General features: G+C 38.4%; 1 protein-coding gene, 1 long non-coding RNA gene and 1 pseudogene across 2 annotated transcripts; all 3 read right to left on the bottom strand.

The window, feature by feature from the left end:
- Nucleotides 1–3,145: 3,145 nt before the first annotated feature.
- Nucleotides 3,146–10,007, bottom strand: LOC106308774 (annotated as a pseudogene).
- A 1,197-nt stretch (nucleotides 10,008–11,204) lies between these two features.
- LOC106308224 (F-box/kelch-repeat protein At4g39560-like) lies at nucleotides 11,205–12,993 on the bottom strand. The gene is made up of 2 exons (XM_013745357.1): nucleotides 11,754–12,993; nucleotides 11,205–11,343 (listed from the first exon to the last, which is right to left on the bottom strand). The coding sequence occupies exons 1-2, from the start codon at nucleotides 12,955–12,957 to the stop codon at nucleotides 11,327–11,329; spliced, it is 1,221 nt and encodes a 406-aa protein (XP_013600811.1). The 5' UTR covers nucleotides 12,958–12,993; the 3' UTR covers nucleotides 11,205–11,326.
- A 7,961-nt stretch (nucleotides 12,994–20,954) lies between these two features.
- LOC106307661 lies at nucleotides 20,955–21,981 on the bottom strand. The gene is made up of 2 exons (XR_001263369.1): nucleotides 21,787–21,981; nucleotides 20,955–21,689 (listed from the first exon to the last, which is right to left on the bottom strand). It is a non-coding gene; the product is annotated as an uncharacterized LOC106307661 (long non-coding RNA).
- Nucleotides 21,982–23,252: the final 1,271 nt, after the last annotated feature.

Genomic DNA, 23,252 nt, shown 5'->3' with positions numbered 1-23,252 from the left:
CCGTATATCTGCTAAACCACACGCCAAACAATCAGAACACAAAAGTATGGACGAAAAATAAATATAAGGAATCGAAAAGAGAGCAAGAAGCTTATTATTCCGAATCTGCGTTTCAGCGTTACAACAAGGTAAGAGCCTTCGGCCACAAGAGCTGCCGGCGAGATCCCTAGTTCTAGCAACCTAAGACCTGAAAACCTAGTTGAGTCGCAACTCGATAACAAAAACGGAAAGTATGCCTAAATTGCTCTAAGTGCCAAGTATTGCTCTGAATAGAAAATCTGCGTCCCTTTGTGCCTCCAACCTCGACATCTTTATATCCTCTCCAAGAGGCGGTTTTGCTCTTTGTTTTTCTGCCCTCGGTCGAGTTTGTCGCTTCGCGGAAATATTTCATTTTTTCTCGATCTTCATGTTTATCTTCGGAAACTTCACATTTATCCTCCGACTTGACATTTATCTTCTCCTGCATAAAAGGGATAAACCGTCAAACGATTTGGGCTTGATTTCGCATAAGATCGCAAGTGGGCTTTTTGCCGTGTTTTGGAACCTTTCGGGCCGTTCTCGGACTTAAGCTTTTTTCCGATTTTATAGAAAGAGCAATTTCGAAACGACGTCGATTTCAAAGAACATCCAAACTTCTCGTATAGCATAGACAGTTCGAGGTGTTTAGTTTACCGTTGCCGTTTTATACGGGAAATCTGAATTTCTTTCGAGAGAACGAGTTCTTTGCGGTTTCCAAGCTGTAAAGTTCCAATAGTGACCCCGATCGAGGCGAAACAAGAGTCGGTTCGACCGATCACAGAAGAGGGAGCTACGAGAATGGGATGAAGGCAGCATGTTTGGTCCAACTCGCCAAATGGGCGAGTTGGACGGCTTCGGTCGGTCCAACTCGCCCATTTGGCGAGTTGGACGGCTTCGGTCGGTCCAACTCGCCCATTTGGCGAGTTGGACGGCTTCGGTCGGTCCAACTCTCCCATTTGGTGGGTTGGACGTTGGTTGTTTCGTTGTCCGGGATCCGTTGTCCGAGGCCTCGAGCAACCTTGCTCGAAAACTTATCTTGTAAATCCTTTTTGGAATTGTTACGAAACTCGACTTAGTTCTTCCGTTTTTCTATTCCTTTGAGTTTTATCTTTTCTTTTTTCGAAGAAGACATTTCTCGGGAATTTTCTGATTTTTTCGTAACCGATTTTGACCCCAACAAATGAATCGGTGGAATATTGAAGTTTTACATTTTGTCATTTAGGAATATTAGGTAGGGAAATTTGGAAATTTTTAGATTTAGTCATTGAGGCCCTAGAGCATAAGCAACAGAAGCCGTTGCTTAGGGTCTTCAACACACACGAGCCATCTATAAGATGGTTTTGTTCCGTATTACCATGCATGCATACAACTAAATTAACTAACGTGCAAGCATATTGCATGTGGTAATAAATAATTAAAATGTTACTTGTCAACAAGTAACTTTGTAAAGCCTCAGTCAAAATAAGCGATTCAAGCAAAAAATGTTACAAATGATAAAGGGACGTGGTAGTACATCACATGGATTCAATCTCTTAATGTGTAAATCTCTGAGCAGCTTCTTTGGCTAGAACCATCTCCTTAGCTTTAGTCTTGGCCTGAGACTTTAATCCCATGATTCCACCTCCCCACTTCTTCCGGTACTCATCATACCTCAGTTCTTGTCAAGGGTTTTAGTACTGAACTGGTTGAGTTCAGGTGGGACCTTCAACCTCTGCTTCAGAATACGCTTCTGCCTCTGGAGGTGGATGGACTTTGGCCATTTTATGTATCCAGTGAGATATATTTTAGGTGGCAATGCTCCTCCGACGCCAAACTGCTTTGGACGCCTCTCAAAGAGATGGTTTGTTACTTTCTCCTGCAACCAAGGAAGCGTTTATAACTAAGAACAGATACATAGAAATGCAAAACCATAGCATCTTCAGGAATAGCAAAACAAAGACCACAAACCGGCTTCTTCTTGGTAGCCACTTTGACTCCTTTCTTTGGGGCCTAAAACCAATTGAAAATTAAGTAGGTTGAACGAGAGAGGGAGAAGGATATGAAGTACAAACTTGTGTTGCAAGCAAGAGGTATATACCAATGTGTAAGCTGACAAACAAATAGACTATAGAAGTACAAATCAGTTCCATCTTATACAACAACTATGTTAGCTACAGTGAAACACAGATGACAAATACACATCCTTACCAACCACAGGGTGCAGAAACTTAAGGATCAGGCTAATGCAGCTTATTACTATAGGATGAATCTAGAAGAAGGAGAACAGAAGCTATACCATTTACAGATTGTCACCAGCAGCTGTTTTCCCAGGATAGAAGAAAAAAATGAAACCCTAGAGACTGACCAAAGAGAAGACAACTCAGTATTTAAGGTCTTCTTGTGCAGATGGACCTTCCGCTGGGTTAAATTATAAACCAAACCACATATCTTTTTTTTTTTTTTTTTACAGAAAACTAACCTTTTGCTTCACTGAATTCGATGAGCATCTCAAACTAAAACACAACAAACACAAATCAATTGGGAACCAAAGTATTGTTCTGTCTGTTCATGAGTGATGATCAAAACCATTCATCACCACAACCAAAACCAATAACTTTATCACAACCATTCCAAGAACTACAAGTCGAATGAGAAAATGATGTCGTATTGTTCTCATCATCAGAGTCTTGAAAGAGTTTCCTCCTGCATGGTGATCTCATTTGCATCATCTCTGCTTCTACAGGACTGACATCAGCTTTCTTGGAGAGTTTTCCACAAATTCAAGAACTTCCATACTGATACACGAAACTGTTGATGAGCTTTTGCATGTTTTCACTAGCGGTGGTCCATTCTTTCTCAAGCTCACTCATTTGCTGCTTCAGTTGCTCGTGTGGACTTTCCTCTCCTTATAATTTACTTCACTAACAACTAAAGAGTAGAATGAAGACAGAACTTGGTTTATAAAATGGACAAATCTTATGAGATCTCACTTACTCCTTAATTGAATTATAAAATTCCAAATTTGAAATCTGAAATTTGACTATTCAAACATATTCTACAAGCATTGCACATTATATTTACATTCATAACATAAATGCAAACAAATGATTCAGACAAAAATAGATCACCAGAGTTCAGGACTCAATGGTTAAGAGGTAAAAGAGTTGGAGATGTCTTCCATCACACCTTTCCTATCTTGAGCATAAGTTCTTTACTGGGTCTCCTTTGCCTGATACAGCTTTGATCACTGCCTGCAACCCCTCTCTTGTCAGTCAAATCACAAGTTTCTAGTTAGAAGATATACAAATGCCAAAAAGAGAGTGAGAGAGAAACCTGTGCTAATATTCCTCCTACGATGGAACAAGCTGGTGGGAATTCGATTGTACAACTGATAAGCCTCTCCAAGAGACTATCTGGTATACGACTCTCGCTCACAGACTATTGCAAGTTTCCCAGTGAGCTTTGAGTGACGTTTATAAAGAATTTAAAAAAAGAAAAAGAAAACATTCACGTTAGCCTCACAGAGTTTCTTTTTTGACTTCCAAGACTGTGGCAAGATCAAGCAGTGAGCAGAGCCGGTCCTAGAAAATATGTGGCTACAAGCAAAAATTAAAAATGTGGCCTATTCTCTTAAGGGGATTCGAACCCGCGAGGCTAAACACTAGTAACCATTACCCAAACAACTAATGCTAACAAGAAGTCTAAATACGGCCGAAAATTTAGATAATCTATGGCGGCCGGAAGCAACAGCTTCCTCAGTTTCTTTCAAGGGCCGGCTCTGGCAGTGAGCATTCTCCATGTTCACTCTCCTCAAATACTTCTATTACTGAAATATTAATGTTTCATGAGAGAATACATAAGATTCGGGTGTGTTGTGATGTAGCGTACATCGTTTCGAGCTTTGGTTTTCTAGTTTCCTTTTCTAATTCTTATTCTAGATAAACATTAGTATTTCTATTATTTCCGAGATAAGGATGAAAGACTTTAGGATATAAGGTTAGATCCTAATCCTTAAAGGACTTAGGTCTTTTCTCATTGTTATATAAAGTGATCTCTTGGTTTGTAAGAGACACAATTTTGATTGTTGAATTTATAAAACTTAGAGCTTTGTGTTAAACAACTCTTGAATTCTTATTTCTGGGCATTCTTTAAGAATTCAACAGTATTAAGAAGGCTAAGATAACAGACATTTTCAGAATTCAACGTTACCTTCGCATTATCGGTTACTAATGGATACTTCCGCTCCGTCAATTGGTATCAGAGACTTTGACTACGTTTCTATTCGTGGTTACGATCTAGGATTTCAATGGCTCCGCGACCAGGCAATGACTGGACGCAATTTCAACAGTTCTTGGAAGATTTCCAGGAACACTTTCATGACAACTGTCGCCGTACAATGGCAGAATCAATTCAGACTGGAGTACATGCCGGGGTTGAAGCCGCCTTTGCCGCTCAAGCAGCACACACAGCACCACAACAACATCAACGCCACCGCCATAACCCTGTGTTTGAGGAACACAACGATGATTCTGATGCTGAGAACCCATTCGGTGACGACGACAATATTCAGCATCATAATCCCAACCGGGTTCAACAACGCAGGAATGATGATGATTCACGTTGGAGATCGGGGATCAAGTTAGAAATTCCCGAGTTCCATGGTGGTTCTCAACCGGAAGAAATACTTGATTGGTTTGTGGAAATCGATGAATACCTTGACTTCAAAGACGTCCCAGCAAACAAACAAGTCCCTTACGTTACAACGAGATTCTTCGGTCAAAGGTGGAATTAATTAAAGGTTTCACGCAACCGTCGTGGGAAAGACAAAATCTTCTTGTGGGATAAACTTAAGAAACACATGCGTAAAACGTTTATTCCCTATAACTTTGAGCGCCTCCTATTTCAAAAGTTTCACAATATTCGACAAGGTGCTCGTTCGGTGGAAGATTATGCGAATGAGTTCTATCAACTGATTACTCGTGTAGACATTCAGGATTCCGAAGATCAACCCGTCGCACGCTTCATTGCAGGTTTACGAACGCAACTGCAGACCATGTTACACCAATTCGACCCAAGTTTGGTGGCAAAAGCTAGACAACGCGCCTTATTGGTCGAACAGCAAACACAGTTCACTGCAAACACTTGGACGGGAAACTAGCGGCAACGCAACAACACAGTCACCGAGGACAGCAAAACATCTTCGGGGATAGATTCAGCAAACAGAACCTGCGGGAATAATCGCCCTACGGAAACCACTGCAACTGGCGTTGATACACGACTACCAGCGTGCACTAAAGCTCTACGATGTTTTACCTGCGGGGAAACTGGACATAGACAAACCGCTTGTCCCATGCTGGTCGTCGAGGCTTAATGGCGAATGACAGAGACCTCGTAAGCGATCCTATCTATGACACAGAGGATGGACAATTCGATGATGTCGACAAAGAGGAGTTGAACGGGAACACATGCATTATGCTGATGCTGAGACGTAATTGTTTTGCCCCTAAAACAAGTGAAGCCATTCAACGAACAACTCTCTTCAGCTCCATGTGCATCGTCAAGGGCAAGATTTGTCGCTTTGTCATTGACTCAGGTTGCTCGGCGAATGTGCTTTCCAAGGAAGCTGTATGCAAACTAGCTCTCACACCAGAGAACCACCCTCACCCCTACCGCCTCTCATGGATGCAAGTAGGAGCAGATGTCAGCATATCTGAACGAACACTGCTCACATTTTCGATCGGGTCCTTCTACAAAGATACATTATATTGTGATATCGTCCCTATGGATGTGTCACATATAATTCTCAGTCGCCCATGGCAATATGACAGGGAGGTGATTCATAACGGGAAACTCAATACCAACTCCTTCATGTTTCAAGGACATCACTTTGCTTCCTTCTCCGGATGCGGATCAAACACTCTCCAACGACAAACATCGACATGATTCAAAACAGAGTCTCTTAATCATCTCCAGGTAACAATTTGAAGATGAAATACGTCAGTGTGGTCCGATATACGCGTTGGTAGCAACAGACGCCACATCATCTCCAACCACAATAGTTCCACCGGCGTTCTGTGCTCTTATTAAAGAATTCGAGGATCTGTTTCCGGAAGAAATCCCAGGCGGTTTGCCACCTCTACGAGACATCCAACACTGCATTGATCTCGTCCCTAACGCCACCTTTCCCAATCGAGCTCATTACCGGATGAGTCCAGCAGAGCACGAAGAATTACGGCGTCAAGTTGAGGAATTGCTTCTCAAAGGGTACGTTCGCGAAAGCCTCCATTCGTGTGCCGTCCCAGCACTCCTCATCCCAAAGAAGAACAAAACATGGCGCATGTGTGTGGACAGTCAAGCAATCAATAAGATCACAACTCGTTACCAGTTTCCAATCCCACGTCTTGATGATCTTTTGGACAAGATCGGTAAGGCGACGATCTTCACGAAACTGGATTTAAAGAGCGGTTATCATCAGATTCGGATTCGCCCTGGAGATGAATGGAAGACAGCATTCAAAACACGGGAAAGACTATTTGAATGGCTTGTCATGCCATTCGGATTATCAAACGCCCCTAGTACGTTTATGCGTATCATGAATCAAGCCCTGCGTCCGTTTATTGGTAGATTTGTGGTCGTATATTTCAACGACATTTTCATCTTTAGCTCGACGCTAGACGACCACCTACTTCATCTTCGGGACATGTTACAAGCGCTTCGCCGTGAGAAACTCTATGTTGCCCGACATAAGTGCGAGTTTGGAGTATCGGAGGTGTTGTTCTTAGGGTATGTTGTGTCCGCTACTGGTCTCCGTGTTGACCCACAAAAGGTTTCCGCAGTTTCCTCTTGGCCAACACCAACTACAATTACGGAGGTCAGAAGTTTTCACGGCCTGGCGTCCTTTTACCAGAGATTTGTGCATAACTTCAGTACAATAATGTCTCCGATCACTGATTGTATGAAACAAACGACCTGGACACCGGAAGCTTCACAAGCGTTCGCCCACATCAAAAGCAAGTTAACAACGGCCCCTCTTCTGGTACTCCCTAATTTTGATCTGCCGTTTGAACTTCATTGTGATGCAAGTAAATTGGGCATTGGTGCGGTCTTAAGCCAGCAGGGCCGCCCGGTTGATTACTATAGCAAGAAGATGGCAGGGGCTCGCACTCATTACAGTACATACGACGTGGAGTTCTATGCAATAGTTCAGGCTATTAAACATTGGCGTCACTACCTTGCTCATAAGGCGTTTGTGTTATTTACAGACCACGTCGCTTTGAAGTATTTAGAGACGCACGATAAAATCTCGTCTCGACATGCTTCTTGGACAGCCTATCTCCAGCAATTCAAGTTCGTCATCAAGCATCAATCCGGTAAATTAAACAAGGTGGCGGATGCCCTAAGTCGTCGGCACGCCTTGGGGTCTACACTACGGGTCTTGGTACCGGGTTTCGAACTGTTTGTTGAACTGTATCCATCTGATCCATTCTTCTCTTCTATATGGATAGATCTTCGTCATGGCGTGCGATCAGATTTTTCACTTGTGGACTGGTTCATCTTTAAAGACAATCGTCTTTGTGTTCCCGATTGCAGCTTGCGGTTACATATTATCAAGGAGTTGCATGGTGAGGGTCATGTGGGGCGCGATAGAACGTTGAAACTCGTCACTAATTCCTACTTCTGGCCGGCCTTGCGTCGACGTGGAAAGATTTTTGAATCACTGCACGACTTGTCAACAGGGTAAGGGACACACATCCAATGCTAGACTTTACTTTCCATTACCGATTCCGACGCAACCCTGGAGCGATATCAGTATGGATTTCATCCTCGGCCTTCCCCGTACTCAACGCGGTAATGATTCAATCTTTGTGGTCGTCGATCGATTCTCAAAAATGGCTCATTTTATTCCATGTAAGAAGACGACATATGCAGTGCAAGTCGCCCAATTATTTTTTCGCGAGATATACCGTTTGCATGGTCCGCTTGTGTCAATCGTATCTGACCGCGATTCCAGGTTCATTAGTCACTTCTGGCGTTCTCTGTGGAAGTTATTCAAAACCAGTCTGAGCTCCGCGTATCATCCACAAATTGATGGTCAAACTGAAGTCACCAATCGAAGTTTGGGGAATATGTTGCGTTGCTTGGTGGGTGACAATCTACGTTCATGGGATGCCATGCTTTGTCAAGCAGAGTTCGCGCATAATCATGCTAACAACCGAAGCCTTCGTTTCAGTTACTTCAGATTCGTTTATGGAGTCTTGCCTCGTGGCACATTTTCTTTAACGACTCTTCCGCATCCTGGAGAGTTCCATGGTCGTGCGGTCGAGCTTGTGGATGAGTTGACTACCATCCATGCGCGGGCACAAGATAACTTGCAGGGTACGGCGATCAAATACAAACGAGCAGCAGACAAGCGCAGGCGTGAAGTTCATTTTCAAGTCTGCGAGTTTGTATGGGCTGTTTTGACTAAAGAGCGTTTTCCGGTTGGTCAGTATAACAAACTGAAGGCACGGAAGATAGGTCCGTTGGAGAAGATGAATGCTAATGCCTACCGTTTGGCTTTGTCTCCTCACGTGCACACTGCTGACGTTTTCAATGTTCGACATTTGTTCAAATACGAGCCTGATGACATCATACTGACAGGATTCGTGGACGAATCGTCTTTAGGGGGGGAGACCTGATGTAGCGTACATCGTTATCCTCTCGAGCTTTGGTTTTCTAGTTTCCTTTTCTAATTCTTATTCTAGATAAACATTAGTATTTCTATTATTTCCGAGATAAGGATGAAAGACTTTAGGATAGAAGGTTAAATCCTAATCCTTAAAGTACTTAGGTTTTTTCTCATTGTCATATAAAGTGCTCTTGGTTTGTAAGAGACACAACTTTTGATTATTGAATTTATAAAACTTATAGCTTTGTGTTAAACAACTCTTGAATCCTTATTTCCGGGCATTCTTTAAGAATTCAACGGTATTAAAAAGGCTAAGATAACGGGTATTCTCAGAATTCAACGTTACCTTCGCATTATCGGTTACTAACGGATACTTCCGCTCCGTCATGTTGTATGTAGTAATGTAGTATCTAACTAGTAATCATCTCTCATAGCGAAGTAGAGCTTTGCTGTTCTCCTAGGAATCAGTTTCCAAGGTACTGATATAGCTTCCTGTGGCAATGAATGAACTATTTTTTTTTTTACTTCTCATGAAGATGTAACCACTATTCAACTGTACAACTGTACCTGAAAACTCGGAAAACTTAGTTCGCATTCAACTGTCTCTTCGAGCTTTTTCTGTGGAAAACAATTTGCCAAGGAAAACAATACAAACTAAGATCAAATCTCATACTTGGAGAGCTATTAATGGAGTCTAAAAATATTCAAATGGAATGTAAAATCATAGATATGAAAAGATTTAACAGTATATAATGAACACAAGAAATGTAACATCAGATCATGTAAAGTACCTTTGTGTACTTGTAATCTTGAAGGTCGACAAATATTTCACCGCATGAGTCTCTACAATCGACTGTATAGAATGCCACACGCTTTGATAACTTCCGACATTGTTCATTGACAGACATCTGCAAAAGAAAGACAAGTTATGAAGAAATGTATGGAGCAACCAAAGGTATGAAATGGAAGCTATACTAAAGCTGTTATCAGTACCTTGGTGGCACGAGAACCGTAGCCAATAACAACCACATCAAACTTCTCAAAAAATCCAGCCCAAGTGTTGACAAATAACCTGAAAGATTTTGAAAGAACGATCAGATGGTCAAAGTCATTATAGTGGTCACTGGTAAGGAGAGAGGTATCAGAGGGAAACCTTTCTCAACAGAGACAAGGACCATAGGGTTAAAGTCCCTGAGCGAATCACAACACAACAGATCTCAGCCACCGTTTTGCCTCTGTAAGCATTTTCATCAGGAGGAATCAAGAAGTTCGCGTTCAAGGCCTCCTCGTTCACCAAGCGATCATCCATTAACGTCACACTACCAACTCCTGCCAGCACAATGTTTCAAAACTACACAAACAAATGGAACCAAAGCCAAAAAACAATGTAGTAAGATACCATTCAATCAAGTATAAGCTTCAGCAAAATGCAAAATGTGAATGAAACGAGTAATGTATCTATCAGTAGTAACAAACTATCAATCAATATAATATAACAAACTATCAAACGAGTAATGTTTTTTCCTCCATAACTTTTGGCTAATCTTAGAATTGTTTTTTGATTTCGTTGACCATGCCTGGATTTATAATTCCTTGATCCCAAAACAGAACATGAAATTCCCTTTCCAATTTAGAAAAAATTGAGGTTCATAATCAGTTTTAGTTCGAGAATAGAGAGGACAATACAATACAAGTACTGTATGATATCTTTAATATGCTTTTTGTTCTTCTCAACATCTAAACAAGAGCACTAATGTACTTTCGAAACTTGGAATCCCTTGGTTTTCAGATACATATACAGGCTACGCCATCATAACTTGGTCATAATATTTGGAGCAAGACTCATTTGCACTGTTTTTGGCTTGCACTCACCACATGAGCTTCATAATTTTTCTTTCTTACACTTATTAGCATTATTGTTTCTTTTTGATACAGGTTTTACAAAATTATCATGGAAAATACTTGTTGATTTGTTTAGTTGCAGAGATCATCTCTGTACTATCTAAAATTTTGCCTCTCTTTGTCTTCTGCACAAAACACAACACTGACCAAATGGTATTCTTTCTCTTCTCTTCACTCAGATATCTCTACCTCAGGGGACTTGTCTTGTTGCTTCTCAAGTGATATCAAGTTCATCAACTTTGAGGGCACGATCTTTGATGGGGGAGTATTAACACTAAACACCTTGTATGACAAAACTATGAGTTGTATAATGTATATCTAGTCGACTTACATTGTTGTTGGCTTGGAAATTTTCCACTGTTGACATACTAACTACATTTCTCATCCTTCCATATCAACACCAGAGGAGTATTTCCAGTGCTGAGTACTACATGAACTTTTTAAGTAAAGAAGGGGGATATGTTGCCGTATAAACAGTTGGCCCGGAAACAAATGGCACGGAAACATAGGATCTATATACATCACTGTGAAAATTAAACTTTTTTGTCAGTAGACCACTGTTGACATTAATACCACGAGTATGAAGCAACTAGTGATATTAAATAATAACATTCATACATAGAACAGTGTGTGGAAGAAAAAAAAACGTGTCCTCTTTCTCGCATAATCATTGTTCATCATAACCAAATGCTCTTCATACTAGTTGTTAAAGAACTTGTTTTCAGACCTTCCGCTCTCAACGAACCCACTTGAGGTCGATTACTGAGCGAGAAAAGCTACACAATTAATTGCACAACACATAGGCTAGTTACAATATGCATGCACTAGATTAACAAAGAAAACAGCTATAAACCATGAGAAAGCAACACACAATTTTTTTTGTGGCAAGTGGAGACAACACCCAGGAGAAGGAAAGATGGAAAGTACAGCAAACTAAATGGTGTTATAGAACAACTATTGATATTACACTGATTAAAAAACAGAAAAGAGGACATGAATGGCAACTGTTGGAGATGATGATCGTTTAGAAAGTGAACCTAAAAGGTATAAGAATAGATGAACAAGTACACAAATGTTGTGCTTCAGGAACAACAATGGTACATAAAAGGAGAATTTTTTTTTTTTTTAAAAGTAGAGATGAGAGGGAGATTTCAAAGATTGAAGGATAAAGAATATAAAATTTTACAGTGACGAGGCCGATGTAGAGGATAATCGATCCTTGTGACGGCTTCGGACCACTCAACAGTTCCCCAAATCTCGCCAGTTTCCTTGCGCCTTTGTAAAGAGATCTCTGCACACCAAATCTCCCATTTCCTATTAGCAGGACAGTCCCAGAAGAGTAACATGTTGGGACCAGAGTTGCTCAGTTTGTGACCGGGAAATATACCGTCAAGGTGTAGGGATGGCAAACCCCAACCATAATTGACCACTTTGGAGGCACAAAGGGTGCCCCTTAGATCCTCCAAACCCATAACTTGTCTCCACTTCATCCCACCCGCGGACTCCAAATCACTTGCCTCACACCACAATATCCACCCACCGGTTACACAAGAGTAGATGACATTGTCTATCACATGCCAACCCTTTCTAAGTTGGTTGGTATCCGAGTTCCCTGTTTTCCATATGCCTTGACTCGGAATGTAAAGCAGTCCATCACCTTTGTCATTCAAACCGAAAATCTTCTCTGTCTTCTCCTCCTCTATCAGTGCGATTTCGTGCATTAAGGAGTTCAGATCATCTGGCGGAGGAGGCTGGTTCGACAAGGCATCCCAAGTCTGCGTCTTTGGATCGAAAACCTCTACTACCCAATTTGGTTTCTTGCAACCTCCAAAAACGTATATCTTCCCGTCCACCACGCCAGCTGCAGCAGAAGCTCGAGCGAACCCCATGGAGGGGAGATTGGTCCACGTATGAGATCGGCAATCCAGGAAAAAGACCCTGGGTGATCGCTTCCTGCCAATCATCCCACCAATCACATAGATACCCCAACCATGGGCCACCACGGAAGATGCTTCAGGAGGCTGATACAAGTGTGGCCGGATCTGAAGCAGCCGACTAGGATGATTTACGGGGGCTTTTGGGTAGAAGGCGAACCAGCGTGCGAACGGGTCTGAAGGGATGCTTAAACACAAATAGATGCAGTGTTCGGTGCAACCCATTAGGGATCGGGCTTGGTATAACTCCGGGGAAAGCATTAGAGAGCGGTGCAGCTTGGAGACCAGATATAAGGATCCGTGGTCCAATCTTGGGACAAAGGCCAAGCAATTCATTACGATTTCATCTGGCAACACAGATAACTTACATGCCTGCTGCGGACAGTAGTTCCTCTGTTTCTTCCTACAATTCCTCTTCATCGTGCTTTGTTTTGCTTTCCCATAAACTGACATCATGTTTGTTTGTTTTTTCCAAGAGAAAAGCACTTGCTCCAACTTGTTTATAAAGGGTACTCTGAATACTAATTCTATCCGAACAAGGAACAAAACTATAATATTTACTTTTTTTTTATGTTTGTTTCCTTTTTCATTCTCAATAAGATTTACCCTATCAATAATTGAGATTTTTTTAACTTTTTCTTTTATCTAACTCACGACCACCAGATCCGTTTTTGTTGTTTAATACCGTACTCCTTTTTTTCGTTTTTTTTTTAATAAAGTTTTTCACTTGCGACATTGTGCTCCCCGCATTAAAAGAGTTCAGAAAATCGAAGAAGCTATAAGACTTTACCATTTTACAACAACTATCATGTTCGTTTCGTTGTCGCCCCGTCCGATGGCTGCGTCAAAAAAATACTCTGTGACAGAGACAAAAATAACAAAGTCGGAGACGCAGAAAACCCAAAGTAATGGCTAATACATTGTCAGAAACGCAGAAACTTCGACGCTGCTTTATTCTACGTCCGTTATACTGGCTAGTAGTTGCCGCAGTGACTGGAAATCAGTGAATCGTGCTTCACAAGTGATGCGTGTTTCTGTCATTAATGACTTAATTTTTTGACGCAACCGCCGGAGTCAGCGTCGAAAAAACGAACAAGGCTTCTTTGGAAGAGCGAACCAGACCGGTTATTAAGAAGGCCAATGAGTTTATTGTTTTTATATTTTAACATATAAAAACACTTTTTGTTATGCAACTAATTAAACACTAACGTTAATTTGAAAATTTGATTACTCCTTTAAAAGTGCGGGATATTTACATTGCTAAAATTTAATTAAAAACAAATCCATCTATATTAAGAAATAAATAGTAATAAATATTTTGATGATAAAATTATATTAAACTTTTTTTTATAATATTATAAGATGTCAATCTATTGTTAAAATGTATTGAAAATAAGTAAAATAATTATAATAAGAAGTAAAGTATTTTTAGTAAATTTTTCGTTATTTTCACATTTTGTAGTAATTAGTTTATTATTGAAATTTATTTGTCTTATAATAAAAGTAAATTATAAAAAAAATTTAATCAATCTATATACATTCCGCCATTCCGCAAATTTAAAAAATTTCTGCAGCTTAATTAAATTTTTTGCAGCTTAAGTATTTTTCGACAATTCCACGATTAAGCGATGTTTACTAATTGAAACCTAGATTTTGATCCGTGATTTGAAACTGCGCAATATTTTACATTATAAAAATTTAATAAAAAACATATCAAATATAAATTATGGATGCTGGAATAAGTCTCTATTTAAACCCATACTATTTATGAGTCATATCATTTAAAACCCGAATCTGTTAGACCAATTTAGATTTAAGATCTAATAAGATTTTCCAATTTAGATGTGAATCGGTGAATGTGTGTTATTTTAGGCTTTTACACCGTCATGAAGAGAGCATTTGATAGAGGCAAAACGATCTTGCTGAGCTTCTTAGGCAAAATGTGAATGAAACGAGTAATGTATCTATCAGTATTAACAAACTATCAATCAATATACAGTAGAACCTCTATAAATTAATAATATTAGGACTTTAAAATTTTATTAATTTATAGAGATATTAATTTATGAAAGTTTCCTTATTTAGATTTCTTATTTTAAGATATATTTATTCAAAGATAAAAAAATATATTTGATTTTAGTGTATAGATATTAATTATTATTTTTTGAAATTTTACATTTATATTAATTTTATTTTATTATTTGGTGTATATAATATATATTGTATAGAATTTAAATATGGTTTAAAATATTATATTACTAAATCTCATCAAAAATATATTAAGTGTTAAAAATATATAAAAATAATTTCATTGTGAATATAAAACAAACAATATAATGATAGGATCTTACTTATATATAATATATATACATATAAATTATTAATTTATAATTTTAATGGGACCATATCTTTACATAGAATTCTCTAAAAAATTATTATCTTATTATTTTATAGATTTATGTCAAATTTTGAACCTACTCAAGTAGAGACTAGAAAAATTTATTAATTTATAGAGATTATTAATTTATCGAGTATTAATTTACAGATGTTCTACAGTAATATAACAAACTTTTGGCTAATCTTAGAATTGTTTTTTTCTTCGTTGACCATGCCTAGATTTATAATTCCTTGATCCCAAAACAGAACATGAAATTCCCTTTCCAATTTAGAAAAAAATTGAGGTTCCTAATCAGTTTTAGTTCGGGAATAGAGAGGATAAAACAATACAAGTACTGTATGATATCTTTAATATGCTTTTTGTTCTTCTCAACATCTAAACAAGAGCACTAATGTACTTTTGAAACTTGGAATCCCTTGGTTTTCAGATACACAGGCTAGGCCATCATAACTTGGTCATAATATTTGGAGCAAGACTCATTTGCACTGTTTTGGCTTTTGCACTCACGATACCTGCGACCCCACCACATGAGCTTCATGATTTTTCTTTCTTATACTGCAAAGTTATTAGCATTCTGTTTCTGTTTCTTTTTTTGAAACAAAATTATCATGTAAAATACTTGTTGATTTATTTAGTTGCAGAGATCATCTCTGTACTAACTAAAATTTTGCCTCTCTTTGTCTTCTGCACAAAACACAACACAGTGACCAAACAGTATTCTTTCTCTTCACTTTAATCAGATATCTCCACCTCAGGGGACTTGTCTTGTTGGTTCTCATGTACCAGAGGAGTATTTCCAGTGCTGAGTACTAACATGAACTTGTTAAGTCAAGAAGGGGGATATGTTGCAGTATAAACAGTTGGCTCGGAAACAAATGGCATGGAAACATAGGATCTATATACATCACTGTGAAAATTAAACTTTTTTGGCAGTAGACCACAGAGAAATACATGGTAAAAGAAGACATTAATACCACGAGTATGAAGCAACTAGTGATATTAAATAATAAGATGTGGAGCAAAAGAAATAGTTGGTGAAATAAAACTCACTAGCTTCTTTACAAAGACAGATGTAACTGAGCAAGACATGGAAAGTGGGATGGTACGTACCTTGTTTCATGCCACTCAAAACCATCATCAAATGTCCATAATCATAAATGATTACTCTCACACGCTGAGTTTTAGTTTAACAACACTATGTAACATGGAAAGAGAGGAAGAAACAGGGTGGTCCAAATCATCTGTAACGTTATCATATTTGCTAGCTATGATATTTTCTTCAATATCATCGATTCTTTTACACATTATTACAGTACCAAGCAACATTGTACGAAGCAACATTGTACGAAGCTAATGTAGACAACGAATTGCAACACAGAACAATGTTTTTCCAAAGATTTGTCAAAGCTAATATATACCACTATTGATATTACACTGATTGAAAAACAGAAAAGAGGATATGAATGGCAACGGGATTGTTGGAGATGATGATCGTTTAGAAAGTGAACCTGAAAGGTATAAGAATAGATGAACAAGTACACAAATGTTGTGCTTCAGGAACAACAACATAGTTTTCTAATCCATTACAAGTGTAGAGTGTTTTATTTGTAAATAGGAGGAGACAGTACATAATAGGAGACTTTTTTTTTAAATAGAGTTGAGAGAGAGATTTCAAAGATTGAAGGATCGAGAATATAAAATTTTACAGTGATAAGGATGCTGATCTAGAGGACGATCGATCCTTGTGACGGCTTCGGACCACTCAACAGTCCCGCAAATCTCGCCAGTTCCCTTGCGCCTTTGTAAAGAGATCTCTGCACACCTAATCTCCCATTTCCAGTCAGCAAGACAGTCCCAGAAGAGTATCCAGCTGGCTTCAAAGGGTATAAAGTACTGGATCTTGATACAAATACAGCTTCTGTATCACGTCATGTCGTTTTTCATGAAGATATCTTCCCATCTGTGATCAAAGATTCAGATCTTCAACATGACCTTTATCCGGAGACTGATGATGTGACCAAGACTCACACAGATTCTACTGATGTTCCTGTAGCTGTGAGTGGTGATACTCCTACAGTTGTGAACAAAGATACTGTGGTTGATAATCAAGTTCCTATAATTTCAGAATCTAGTTCTAGAAGACCTTTGAAGCAACCCGCATATCTGGAAGATTACTACTGCAACATGACTGCTACAGACATACCATATCCTCTTGCCGCTCACTTATCATATGAGAAGCTCACCAAGGGATATCGTGATTATGTCTGTGCAGTTACAAAGCATGTTGAACCGACATCCTTCAATCAAGCAAAGAAATTTGATGAATGGATTAAAGCAATGAATGAGGAGTTAATTGCTTTAGAGAAAATTGATACTTGGTCTGTCTGTTCTTTACCACCAGGGAAACATGCTATAGGTTGCCGATGGGTCTACAAGGTGAAACTGAATGCTGATGGCACCTTAGAAAGCTATAAGGTTCGTCTGGTTGCTAAAGGCTATACACAGCAGGAGGGGATTGATTTTGTTGATACTTTTTCTCCTGTTGCTAAGATGAATACCGTTAAGACATTGATCGCTGTTTCAGCTGCTAAGAAGTGGAGTCTTACTCAACTTGACATCTCCAATACTTTCCTCAATGGAGATCTCGACGAAGAGATATATATATGTCTCTACCACCGGGTTACACTCCGCGAGAAGGGACAGTTCTGCCACCAAATCCTGTCTGTAGATTGAACAAGTCTCTATATGGTCTCAAGCAAGCTTCTCGTCAATGGTTTCTAAAGTTTAGTTCTACCTTGACATCACTGGAATTTCAAACCTCACATTCAGATCATACCTTGTTCATTCGAAATATCAATGGTATCTATATGGCAGTTCTAGTCTATGTAGACGACATTGTTATTGCCAGTAACAATGATGAAGCTGTGGATCAACTGAAGAATGCTTTGAAACAGAGTTTCAAACTGCGTGATCTTGGTCCTCTTCGGTATTTCCTTGGTCTTGAAATGGCTCGAGCAAGCCATGGAATATCAATTTGTCAAAGGAAGTATATCTTGGAGCTTCTAGATGAAACAGGGCCACTTGCTTGTAAACCATCTACAATACCTATGGATCCAAGTATCAAACTCCGAGCGGATAGTAAAGAAACACTACTTTCTGATCCTGGCTTATACAGAAGATTGGTGGGTAAGATGATGTACTTGACAATAACACGTCCTGATATTACCTTTGTTGTCAACAAGTTATGTCAGTTCTCATCTGCTCCCACCGCTACTCATCTCAAAGCTGCGTATAAGGTTCTTCACTATCTGAAAGGTATTGTTGGCAAAGGATTGTTCTATTCAGCTACTTCTGATTTAGTCTTGAAGGTTTTCACAGATGCAGACTGGGGTTCTTCTGCTGATACTCGACGCTCTACCTCTGGATATTGTATGTTTCTTGGATCATCTTTGATCTCGTGGAAGTCCAAGAAACAAAATACAGTATCTCACTCATCGGCTGAATCAGAATATCGTGCTATGGAGTTTGCAGTACGAGAAACAGTATGGGTTGTTAATCTTCTCAAAGAATTCACGGCGCCACAACATCAACCTGTGGCTTTCTTTTGTGATTCAACCGCAGCAATTCACATTGCCAACAACGCGGTATTTCATGAACGAACTAAGTGTTTGGAGATTGACTTTCATATTGTTCGAGAGAAGGTTTTAAAGGGTTTGATCAAGACACTACACGTTCGGTCAGATAATCAACTCGCGGATGTGTTCACTAAGCCTTTATATCCTGCTCTTTTTCATAGCTTGTTAAGCAAGATGTCATTCTCTTCGATATACATGCCATCTTGAGGTATTAGAGTTAACCGGGATTGTATAGTTGGTTTAGCATTAAATCGTGTATTTAAACCGGTTCTTTGTAATATATAAACAGAGTAACAAACTCTGTAACTGAATAACAGAATCAATTTTTCATCTTCGTCGATTCTTCTATCAGTAGTAAAGCGTACCTTTTTATAGTCAGAATTCCACCGCCTTTCAAGGTAGATCATGGTGATAGATTTTAAGAAACTTTAAGAGGATGGATTTTTAACTGGTGACTCTTTAGATTATTTGGAAGACGATGAAACAACGCTATTAAAACTCAAGTTGTTCCTCGATCTGGAACAGAATAGATTAAAACGGCCCCTAATATCAAAACGCCGCGCTTACACGTAAAGATACTCGAGATGGGTTGGGTCAAGTGTGCAGAAATAATGGGCCAAATAGAAAACGAAGCCCAATGTGTACGTAAACTAAATTAAATGAAACGATACGGATTGATATACATGGCAGGTGTCACGCTCTGGATAACTTATTTGATGATGTTGCTGAATGAGAAGAAAAGAATTGTCTACTTTATATAATAAGATATAACAAAAATTTAATGTTTACTGATTGAAAAAAAACACTTGTTTTTGTATAACAAGTGTTTCTAACAATCTAAAATCATTAAAAAAAAAATCTGAAATACATTGATTTGGAATAAATATAACATGGAATGATGGAACTTCGTTATGGATCAGAATGTAATGTAAATGACTATATGTGAGGATACGCTAGATAATCCATAAGCACATGGCCTAACACCATCAAATGACTTTGTAAATGATATAACAAATGTACTCCCTCTGTTTTTTAATGTTGCATATTCTAGATTTTTCACACATTTTAATAAAACACATTAAATTTGCATATTTTTTGTGTTTATCTTTGTTTCATAATTTTAAACCAATAACAATTCAGTAAATACAATTAAGTTTTTTAAAATTTGCAATTAGTTAATAAAACATGTCTTGAAAATGTAAAAATTTGATCTTTTTAAAACAAATTTTTTTCCTAGAATATGTAATATTAAGGAACAGATGGAGTATATCTTAATCACATGACCTCTCATCAATCATCGGTCATATATATTATGTTTCTGTGAAAATAGGTGAGTAACTTGAATGTAAGGTTGACATATAAAAAACTTCAGTATAAGATAATGCTAAAAACATACTGAACATGTTAAGGAGCCCAAGAAAATTGCATGACATTGACATGCAATCAAAAATCGACGAACACACAAATACTAGGTTAGATATAAAGGTTTTGTTTGTTCAAAAAAAAAAAAAAAAAGGTTTTGCTAAAACGCTAGCAGCTTATGATTGTTTCGATGAGGTAGAAAGCATATTGACTTTAGGAAAAAATCTTTTAAAAAAAAATGTGTATATAGAACCACCTTGCTATTTTCTAATCTTCGTATTAATTTGTTATTGGATATCTTCTGATCATTGTTCTCTTGCGAAAAGTAAAGTTGGGATATTTTTTAAGGTGCTGATTTGATACCCTGATGGTCTAGCTAGAGATATCTTGTCACAGTGACCTGCTCTCGAGGGAGAGTGACCACTCTTCTGTATAAGAATGTGTAATTTAGAATTAAAAAAAGAAGTTAAATTAAAGAATCTACTGTTATTGATCCAATAGCCTGTTACGTAGTATATTGACCAAATAGTCTTTTTCCTATGTATACACCCGTAATCATATTAATAAGAATCACGCATGATGAGTTGTTTGAGATCTCCCTAATATTCGTTTGATATATAAAGTGACAAAATTATTTGAACAATTGGTTACAACAAAACGGTGGTATATTGTAAGTTAGCACAAAGATTCTCACTGACAATAGATTCTTGAAACGATGGTATTCAAATTTAGCACAAAGATTAATTGTCACTAGTGGGACTACAAAAATATTATTTGAGCACTAAGGAAAATGTTTACAACGAAACAACAAAGGTCTATCTATACAAAGGAATATGGATCTCTATCAGTCTTGAATAAAGTACTAATTCAACTCAGAGTGAATAAATTGGTTAGTCTCTCAATAAGAGTTATTTATGATTTGAAATTGTTATTGGGTGAAGTTAGGAAAAGAACACAAACGGTGAATAGTTAGTTGTTAATATTTTTTTTAGTTGGGACCTCAAAAGATAAGACTTCTAGTCTACAGTGAACACATTTCACTGATAAGAAAAGGCAAAAATCAAGTCTTGTCTTTGCTTTTTTTTTTAGGTTAGATTATTTAACAGAGAAGTCTATGTCTATGCATGAACAGTTGGGTTGATGAGACAAAAGAAAATAAACCCTCTCTTCTATTTTTTACTACTAAGTATCTTCCGATTCACGGGTCAAAGACATCACATCTTCCAGCCTCCTCTTCTTGGCCAAAAAGGTAGCAGGTTCCTCTTCTCTTTCTCCTTCAACATCCCTAGCACAAACTTTAAGCTTCTTCTGAGCCAAAGTACTCATCGACAGTCTTCATCTTCTTGATCAACTCTTTGGACATGGCAACACTTATTTCGCAGTGTTTCAGAGCATCAAGACGTCAACAAACAAGCACACACAAACAAACATGGATAAAACAAGAGTAAAAAGAGCACACAGCTTAGCCTGGTTTGGAGAGAAGGAGGTATGCTCAAGCATTTGGAGAGAAGGAGGTATGCTCAAGCATCTGCAGAGCTTCTTTAAAATTCTTAAGAGCCAAGACAAATAAGCTGTCACCAAGCCAAGTTATGACTCTCTCAACTTATTTCTTTTGGTGAAAAGAGCTTTCTTCTCCCAAGAAGAACAATCTTCCTTGCAGATTTGAGCATCTCACATGCTAAATCAACAAGAACAGATCGTTCACGTTCGCCAATCTCTCCTTTAGACGCCTCAAGCAAACGCTTCCCATTTTTGAGATATATCGCTAAACTCTCAGCAGAGTCTTCACCACACTAAAAAACCACATCAATCAAGTAAATCACTCCTAGAAACTTAGATCTATGAAACCAGAAAAAATCTCAAATGTCAAAACCCTAAATCTGAAGCTACCTTAGTTCCAGAGCTTGACGAATATCCTCCTCTTGACCTATATGCCAGTACCCGAGTTGAGCCCAGCCGGAAGCTCTATCAATCAGTTGTTCGATGAGAGCTTCGACGGTGTCTACCATTTTTGATTTGACGGAAGAAACGAAGAAGTCTGAGAGACGACGACGAGGCGAGAATAAAAAGGTTAGTTTGTGCTTTTAAGCTTAAAAACAAAAAAACAAAAAAAGATTAAGCTTCTTCTTAACTTTTTGTTTAATCTTGGTAATTAACTAACCAACTAACTAACTGACTGACTCTGCTTTGGATTTTATTTATGACTTACCGGTTTGGGAAATGGCTTAGCTAAACCAGATCATTATAGCACCGGTTATCGGCGATTCATTATATTCTTCTTCTTCAACTGCGGGTTCTGTAATTGGATCAGAGAGCTTTTGTTGGATTCCAATCACAACGAGAAGTAAGTTTCCTTCTTCCTCTTCAGCTTCTTAGATTCGATTCATATACCGATTGTTGCTAAATAATAGAGGCGCCGATGTAAAAATTTACAACTTTTGCCTATGTGGTGGATACAATCGGTAGTGCCTTTAAAAGTCAGCTTCGGTTTGGTTTCGACTATGAGGGAAGCTGTAGCATTATGATCAATTCGGGTCTTGAATTGGATTGTTACAGAGTTAGTGTGCAGTTTTAGAAAACGAGGCAGATTGGTTGGACTGGATGTTACTAATGATTTTTTTGCTTCTTCATCAAAGATTAGTTTCTTTTCATTGCCTAATGTTTTTGTTTGTATAAAACCTTTCCTGCCTTTGTTATTGGTGTTCAATATCCATCCGTATCTTACATTTATGTGGTGTTGATGTGTTCACCTTTACTTATTCCTTCTCTTCTCTGCTTTGTTTAGGATTTTGCAAAGAAAATTTTAAGAGGGTGGTGACTGGGATTGGAAGAACAGGCTATAAGGCTTGTACTGCATGTCCACCAGAATTTTTTTTTTTTTTTTTGAATAAATGTTAAATTTTATTTAGAAAAACTGTATTACATCAAGAGTGTTACTCTGTTTTGCTTACAACTCTATGAAAACACCAAATAACTGTCTATATAAATCATGAGTTTGGTTGTGCACCAAACCATGTTATCAGACCATCTTCATAATAGTCTCCCCTACCCTTTAGTGATAAAAGCTTCAACCTCATATACTTGTCCACAAGCTTTGTCAAGCAATCAATATTTCTCGGCTTCTCCCCATGTCTGCGTGTGTTTCTCTCCCACCAGATTGTGTAAACTGTGGCCTGCATTACATATCGGAGTATGAAGGTCTTTTTAGGTGTTACCCATGACTTCGAGACTATAGATATTAGCTCACTCCAGTCCACAGTAAACGCATCTCTCATCAGACCCTCCACAAGCTTCCTCTAAATCATCCCAGAGTATCGACAACCAAAGAAAAGATGAGCACAAGACTCTGGCATATC

The sequence above is a fragment of the Brassica oleracea genome, chromosome C8 (genome assembly GCF_000695525.1).
Source record: "Brassica oleracea var. oleracea cultivar TO1000 chromosome C8, BOL, whole genome shotgun sequence".
NCBI classification, from domain to species: domain Eukaryota; kingdom Viridiplantae; phylum Streptophyta; class Magnoliopsida; order Brassicales; family Brassicaceae; genus Brassica; species Brassica oleracea.
This window is presented reverse-complemented; position numbering and strand designations above follow the sequence as displayed.

Coding starts and splice junctions, on each gene's coding strand:
- LOC106308224 (XM_013745357.1), bottom strand. CDS start 12,957: ATGATGTCAGTTTATGGGAAAGCAAAACAAAGCACGATGAAGAGGAAT.